Below are 7,935 nucleotides of genomic sequence, written 5' to 3'. Positions count from 1 at the left end.
TCTCCCATCGACGTAGACGGTGTCTACACTGAAGCACTACCACTGGGCCACTGCAGTGTTTGAACTGTAGACAAGCCCTGAACCATCTCTCATGAAGGTGGCATTTCACAGACCTGTTGTGTGAATGTCTGTTTGGGAGACAAACGTTGCAGATTGTTGCTCTTCGCTGCCAAAGAACAGCCAGGCTGTGCCCCAGAGCTGGCATCCTCTGGAAGGCTGTACAAACCCAGGGTCGTGCACATCCTCTGCCCCCAAAAAGCTGACAATGTAACTAGACAAGAGAGACCCAGGGCAGGGGACTAGGGTGCAACAGACCTGCGGAGCGAGCAATGGGTGGGCAGCGAATGGCATGTGGGTGCCACGATGTGGGGGAGGGGTAGTTAGGAGGGGATCGGCCAAATGGGAAGGAAGCTAGAGGAACAGGGCAGGATAGGAGGGGTCGGCATGGGGGGGAAGCCAAGAGGAATAGAAAGCAAGAGGGAGGGTTGGAAGGAATAGTCAATCAATCAGCACCGGGAAGAAATCAATCAGCACCGGGAAGAAAACGATATGAAAACTGTAGAAATGTCTCTGGCTACTTCTGCCCCGACCAGCTGAGACCCGGCCACCGTCACCCAAGGAAGCGGCATTTCAGCAGCAAGATGAACCCCTCCCATCGCTGTGGGCTGCTTTGGCAATGGATCTACGCTGCTACAGACCCCGTAGCCATGGCCAGAGGGGGTCAGCTGGTAGACAAGAAAAGCCTTCGACACTGATATAAATTCGTCTGACGCTGTCCCAGGCTCAGCTGTGCAGACGGGATCTTCAGTGAAACAAACACACACAGTCCCAGGGTATTTTCATTTTAAGATCCTGCTTTATTCGGTGCATTTACCTCAATAAAGACACAGAGAGACTCCAGCTAGCTGCCTCCCCACCCCAAGGATTTTATCCAGTGGGCGCCTGGATTGTCTGAGGGTGACACAAACGGGGTATCCATCAGGAGAGGTATTTGAGCAGCAGGAGACTGGGAAAAGGAAGGCAGAGGAGCTGGGCCCCGGGATCCGGCTGGCACTGTTTTGAGCTGGTGCACAGGTATCCACTGTGCTCACTGTGTACGTGAATAATCCAGCGAACACAGGGAAACCGTTCTTCAGGGCACATGCACTCTTGGTCGCGCAGCCTTGCACTGTGAGTGGTGTTTCCGGAAGGTAACCTGCATGGAGAGACAGACGGGGGATCAGCCTGGTGTGTGGGGGGGCTCCGAATCCTGCCCCCCCCATCCCATCCGCCAGCGGCATCTTAATTCTCCTCCCGACTGCCCACTGCTGGCTACATCTTGTGATGGACTCAGGCAAGAGGGATATCAGCCTCAGAATGAGCAGGTCCCTGTTCCCTGGAGAGCCAAACAAGGGCTACTCCAGGCCAGTCAAGACACCTAACACCAACTTAACCCATTAAGGTCGTTAGGCTAATACCTGCACCTGACCTTAATTAACTGACAAAGGGTCAGCTAAGGCTGCTAGGCTAATGGAGACAGCTGGGACCAATTAAGTCCCAGGTACACTGCTTAAAAGCTCTCCTGCCAGTTCTCTGGAGAGGTGCCCAGTGAAAGGAGCTGGAGGAGAGGAAGCGTTGCTGAACCCTGAGGTAAGGGTGAAGCTTTGAAAAGGGAAGCACAGGGAAGTGACCCAGGGACTCAAAGCAGCGTCAGTGGAGGAGGGAAGCTGCCAACAGCTGCTACCATTAGGGTCCCTGGGCTGGAACCCGGCCGGAATAGAGGGCAGGTCCGGGTTCTCCCCTTCCCCTCCTGCTCTACAGAGATCCCTTTGGGAGGGGAAACAGGCTTTGGTCCAGGCAGGAGACCAAACGGTGCCTACGGAGCAACAGAGCCTGGGGGTATTCCGCCTTCCCACCTCTCATACCGGCCTGTGATGAAAACAGCTCAATAAGCGGTAACCTTTGCCACCATCCTGAGAAGGGAGGTCAGATTGAGGGCCTCAGTGAGCTTCTGGGACCACTGAATCCGGCAGGAAGCGCGGGACCCACCCATCCAGACTTGGAGCTTTGTCCCAGTCTACACAACACACCGGTGTCAGCGGCGTGGAGGGTGCGCGTCACTAAACCCCGCAGGGAAGGGTGTAGATGGGGAGGCACAGCTGGGGTCAGCAGAGAGGGCGTAGGGTCTGTACACACCCTTCTGGTGCATCTTTATTTGGTCCAGCTGTGCCTTGCCGGCTACCCAGCTACCTCACCCCGTACCAGGGGGGCTTCTCCCGTATGTACTCTGCATGCTGCCCAAAGGAGCAGGCCTGCAGATGTAGCTTTTGATTGGGAACAAGTTTTTGGTGTTGCCTCAGAACGGCCTCGGGCCCCTTCCCTCTCCCTCTCTCTGATTTCCCCAGACACTGGAGCCCTCTGAACACCAGCTGCTCTGTGGTTCACCCCACAACGAGCGCCAGGCCTGGGGGTCAGGTCACAGCACAATGAACAGCTCTGTGCTGTCATATGAAATAGGGTGCGGGGACTCCAGAGGCCGAATTCCAATTTCCCAGCAGGTGGGCGAGCGACAGGGAGGGAGAAAAGCAGGTCGGAGGGGTTTTCTCAGCCCAGGGAGACCAGATGTCCTGGTTTTAAAGAGACAGTCTCATATTTAAGCCTTCCTGCCAGTTTCAAGACTTTTTTTAAAACATGGGCAAATTGTCCCATATTTACCATCTCCCCCATCAGTACTGGTGGTGCTGCTGCTGGCCAGATCCCTGCTCACCAGCTGCCCACCCACCAGCGGTGAGGGGGGGGTCCCACGGCCGACGATGGGGGTGGGGTGCAAGACTGGTGGCGGGGGGAAGATGCAGAGTGCGGGGCCGGCCGCTCTCCCTGTTGGTCTGTCAGTGCAGCCCCCGCCGCGTGTCGGCTCTCGGCCAGCAGGGCCCCACCCTCCGCCTTGTTTCCGGCGGGCGCTGGCTGCGAGCTGCGGTGGCTGCTGAGTGCGGGCAGGCACCAGGCACCAGCTGGTTCTGTGTCACCTCTGCTGCCCACCCAGCAGCTCTTTTCATGCTCCCCCTCTTGCTGTCCTCTCCCTGCTTTGCCCCTTGGCCCACCCGCCCCGCTGCTCCTCTATATCCCCCCTGGCAGCGCGGGTCCCGCTCCCAGCGCTGTGCAGAGAACCAGCCCCCGGTCGGAGCACTCAGCTCACCACAGCCTGGCCAGCAGCTCCTTCCTCTGGCTGGGCTGGTGCCCGGGAAAGCCAGAGACCCTCCGGCTCGGGGCGCTGGCCAGGAGGAGCCAGCCGAGCCCTGCGTGTGCCAAAGCCCCACACAGCGCTGGCACGGGGAAGCCTCTCCACCCCTCAGCTAAGCTCTGGAGGTGAGGGGAGAAGCGATTTCCAGCCCATTTGTGCCTTGACCCTGCAGGCTCCACAACAGTCCCTGGAGCAGGGGCTTAGCAACCTCTTCACCTGTCCCCTCCACCCCGCCGTGGGTCCTGCCCCACAGGGAGTGTGGGGCTGCTCCAGCTCCCAGGCACTGTCCTCTGCTCTGCTGAGCCTCCTCTCTGGGCGGGTTCACTAAAGCCCCTGCAATCAGGTTCCCTGGCCTGGGTTCAAAATGCACCCTTGGGGCTTAACCCCTTCCTGTCCATGCTGTAGCCTGGGGACAGGAGGCAGCTGGGTTACATCGGTGACCAGCAGCAGCCTGGAGGAGTTAGCTGCCTTTTGTCACTATGCGGGCAGGAAGGGACCAGCTGCTTCCAGCCACAGGGATGGGGGGTTGGGGAAAGAGAAGAGCTCTGTAAAGACATGGGCCAGGTCATCTTTCCCCCTACCCCTTCCTTGTAACTGGAAGCCGTCCTTTCCCTACTGCACAGTGCTCAAGGGCTTCTGCTGGCCACATTCTGGTGTGAACCCTGGCAGAAACCTGGGGGAGGGGGCAAGTGATGCTGCATGCTCCCCCTTGCCCCCCTCGCCCCCACTCCATCTGTTGCCTCGAGAGGACATGTCACTAGGTAACAGGAGATGCGGGTCTGTCCCAGGGGCTCAGCCAGGCAGGGAGGGTCAGGTCGGTCAGTCAGTCACCCCCCCAACCATGTGAGAGAGGTGTACGGGAGTGTGTGTGTGTGTCACGTCTCCCCGTGTGAACCCTACAGCCTTACAGATAAGAAGGTAAATAGAAAGAATCCAGCTACGCCGTATTTCATTTTACTGGGGCTCAGCCAACTTGATGTTAATTTGAACGTCTGTACTGCCCAGTTCTGACTGATTGTCATTGAACTCGCTGGAACACGAGTAATTCTGCCAGGTGTCCTGTATTCAGCACAGGGAAATATGGTCACCCTATCTCAGCCCCCTTTGTTCTCCCAGGCCAGCGCCCACATAGGCCAGGGCTGCTGTTATTTAAACTCTGGCCCCTACGGGCCCTGGGGGGCAGGGAAGAGTCACAGTGCAGTACCCCCTGGCTGTGTCCCTAATCCCCCCCCTTGGGCCCTGGGGGCAAAGAATAGCCCCACCTTTATGCCACCAGAAAGGGTCAAAGGGGTCTCAGATGTGACTGGAAATCAGGCCCTAGACTCCAGCTTACGCAGTGGGGTTTCTAGACACCCAGGCAGCTCCAGGAAGGCCTAGAATGGCCCCTGTCCAGCAGCGTGTGAGCATTACCTTCATTTGTTCTTAGCATCCCAGCCATGCTGACACAATGGTCCTCAGCTCCGGTGCAGGGCATGGTCTCCTTACTCTCACATTGCACGGAGTCCCTAACGTCGCACACGGGGCGCTGCAGCCCGTTCCGGGTGGTGTTGACCGGAGACACTGGGAACAAAGCAGACAGACACCATCAGGGAAGGCAAGAGCCAGACAGGAGTGGGGGGAGCATACTGAAGCTGAGTGGCCAGCATAGAACTGTGGAGCTCACCAAAAGGAGCCGGATTCATTTACACACCGCTTTTAAACCAGAGTGACTCCGTTGACTCTCACCGGGACGTAGGTCCTAGGTCATTGAGTCCAGTCCCTGCTTCACACCCCGTTTTATCATCCCCTTCGGAGACTCATCATGTTCTGTCTTCATACTAGTTAGGCTGTTTTGCCTTCTACTGCTCCAGATCATTTACCTCTGATGGTCAGAAACCTGCAATGTGGCACCAGAGCCAGAAAGAACAACAGATGCAAAACCTGCAGCTGTATCTCCACTGCTACCATGACCAACACACCTTCCCCCACAATGCACCCTCCCTGGGTCCTGCACACGCCTATCACAACATGTGGGGAACCTCGTCCAGCGCACTAAATGCCCCAGCAACCGCTAGGTGGGTGAACCCAGTCCCTACGCTCTCAAATGAACTCACACAGAGAACTGATAAAAGACCCTCTCACTCACGCGCGAACGCTTTTCACTCAGTGACCACTCCATAGCTGACCTCTCAGTCCTCGTCCTCACGGGAAACCTGCACCACACCTTCCAAAGACCAGCCTGGGAGCTTAAATTCATAACTCCACTAGACACCACAAAGCACAACTCAATAGAGACACCAGTTTTTTGGCCCATTACAACAATTTCTAATGCACTCTTCTGCCTGCTGCCCTCAATGGTCCACTTCATTGCAAGTGTCTCCTACAGCTTGTGTGAACCTTGTGTGTCGCTCAGAAACTCTGGTTTCCTTCCCCAGCCCCGAGGAAGAACTCAGTGACGCTTGAGAGCTCGTCCCTTCCTCCACCAGAAGCTGGTCCCGTAAAAGACATTCCCTCGCCCACCTTGTCTGTCTCAAAAACCTGCTTCTCATTTCCAACTTCACTTCATTCCTGGCCAGTTTGTTTTCATGCCAGCACAAATAGCTCTTCTCTCCCCGAGAGCAGTCAGAGAATCTCTCGGCCGGAGCTTTAGGCTAGCGAGACCAAGCTCATTGAGTGTCCTCTGGTCACATCGGCCCCCCAGTCCCCTGAGTATCCCACCAGCTCTGGGCCATCCCTGCGTCGGCAGCAATTCCTCATTCTTCAGCATGGGTGCCCAGAACTGGAGGCAGGCTGCCACGTGAGATCTTCCCAGCAACCTGTCCTATGGCATTAATGCCTCCCTGTCTCTCTGGGAATGACCTCCACCATGCAGAGCGTTCCCATGAGTTTGCTGGTCAAGTTATACCCTGAGCCCGTCCCGGCCTTCAACTCAACCTGCTACTTTGACTCCGAATAGCCTCGTCCGCCCTGGGCTTTTACCTCATGTTAGCTAACTCGAGTGAAAAACGCACCTTTTCTCCCCCAGCGAAGAAGCCAGGCCCCTCAGAGACAGTTCACCAGGTGGGTACCCCGAGGAACAGAAGAGCTGGTGAACAAGAGCAAGAGAGGAGCAGGGGAGACAGATATGGATACGTACGTGTGGGTGAGTCGCTATTGCATCTATCTTGCTGGCAACACTGAACCGCACTCCTCAGGATGAGTGAGGATCCGACGGTCACAGTAACAGTGCCTGCACTGCAAAGAGTAGAGGTCACGCAGCCCTTCAAAATGCCCTTGGATTTCAAACTCCTGTGTGCAGATGAGAAGGAGGAAGAGCAAAGGGGAACGTTATTTAGTGAGCAACCTCTCCCCTTGCCTTCCCCACCTGCGGCTGAAAATCTGGAAGAGCCAGGGGTTGGCACAGAACAAGCCCAGAAGTGGTATGTGTGACCACAGGCAGTTTTTCATCTGCACTAAGGCCAGAAGAGACCATCTGTCCTGAGCTTCTGCAGAGCCCTGGCTGGGATGTGGCCGCACCAAATGATGATGCTTTAGCTGAAGTTGTAGGAGCTGTTAGCCCCCATTTCCACCCCCAGTTTCTCAGCCACGGTGAGGCCTGTCACCCTTCCATGCCGGAAACTGAAGCACCCAGCTGCTCCGACCGGAGTCCCTGCTTTTATCAGGCAATGCAGCCTGAGTGAATAAACACAGACATCCGCTAGGCATTCTTCGTGGGACTGCCCACCGTTTGGATTAGAAAACCCGGAACAATCAGGGATGAGCAGGGCATGCGTCGCAGGGGTTCAAAGCTGACGAGGCGCCAGGTCTCGAAGGATTTGGCGATGTGGTGCAGCACTGGTGCCAGCATGTAGGGTCCATCTGTCCGTATTGCTGCATGCCACATAGAAAAGCTATCGGCGTCCCCATGGTGGTGGATAGCTCCATGCGGCAGCACGAGGCTCCCATGGCAGGAAGGGAGCAGGCCGCTCCGCTGCTAAAAACAGCTGCTGGGGCCTGTAGCGAGCCGTGTACGGTATAGGCCCTAGGGCTCAGGGTGTCGTACTGGCACTGGGGGAGGGGTAATAGGGGCACATAATGTGCCTGGCATGGGGAGAATGGGGGGGCATAATGCCCCTGGCATGGGAGAGGGGGCAGGGAGGTTGCAGGGGGTCCTTCACACAGAGGGAACTAGGAGGGATACCCAGGAAGCTCTGGGCTGTAGGAAGCTCCTGAGGGGTTTAATGAGCTCGGCCAAGAGGAGCAATGAAGCACATGAGCCCTCGGTGAGGTTCTGACACAGTCGCCCAGTGATGGATGCAGCTCGTCGGAAGGTGCCTCTCACATACCCATGGTGCTCTCCTCAAGGCGGGAGGAGCAGATATCTTTAGGCGTGGTGCAAGTCGTCTCCTGGTCCATGCAGAACTCCTGCAGCGCCATGCAGTCCACACATTTCAAAGTATTCGCTAGCAGGAAAGAAAATGCACATTTTAGTCTGATCCTCTTTTCTGTGAGTGTCCTCACCGCAGACCCACCCCAGCTGCTGAGATTAGTCCTGGGTCGGGGGAGCGGCTGATGCTACCTCTCTCCAGAGAGCGGAAGGTGTGGGCCATGATGTGGGAGGGTGAGCCACTGGGGGCCTGCCCAGGACCCTCATGTTGGTGTGAAATCTCTCCCCTTCCTCCTGATTTTTGGGGAGCTTGAGAACACATTCCCCCCAGCTCTTCGGCTGGGAATGGGATGGGGAGATGTCTGAGTCA

General features: G+C 56.7%; 1 protein-coding gene across 1 annotated transcript; it reads right to left on the bottom strand.

Moving 5' to 3' along the window:
• Nucleotides 1-847: 847 nt before the first annotated feature.
• LOC127038343 (phospholipase A2 inhibitor and Ly6/PLAUR domain-containing protein-like) lies at nt 848-7,615 on the bottom strand. Its single transcript, XM_050930927.1, has 5 exons — nt 7,525-7,615; nt 6,941-7,069; nt 6,336-6,428; nt 4,631-4,780; nt 848-1,195 (listed from the first exon to the last, which is right to left on the bottom strand). The coding sequence occupies exons 1-5, from the start codon at nt 7,613-7,615 to the stop codon at nt 876-878; spliced, it is 783 nt and encodes a 260-aa protein (XP_050786884.1). The 3' UTR covers nt 848-875.
• Nucleotides 7,616-7,935: the final 320 nt, after the last annotated feature.

This window comes from Gopherus flavomarginatus, chromosome 20 (assembly GCF_025201925.1).
Source record: "Gopherus flavomarginatus isolate rGopFla2 chromosome 20, rGopFla2.mat.asm, whole genome shotgun sequence".
Taxonomy (NCBI): Eukaryota; Metazoa; Chordata; order Testudines; family Testudinidae; genus Gopherus; species Gopherus flavomarginatus.
This window is presented reverse-complemented; position numbering and strand designations above follow the sequence as displayed.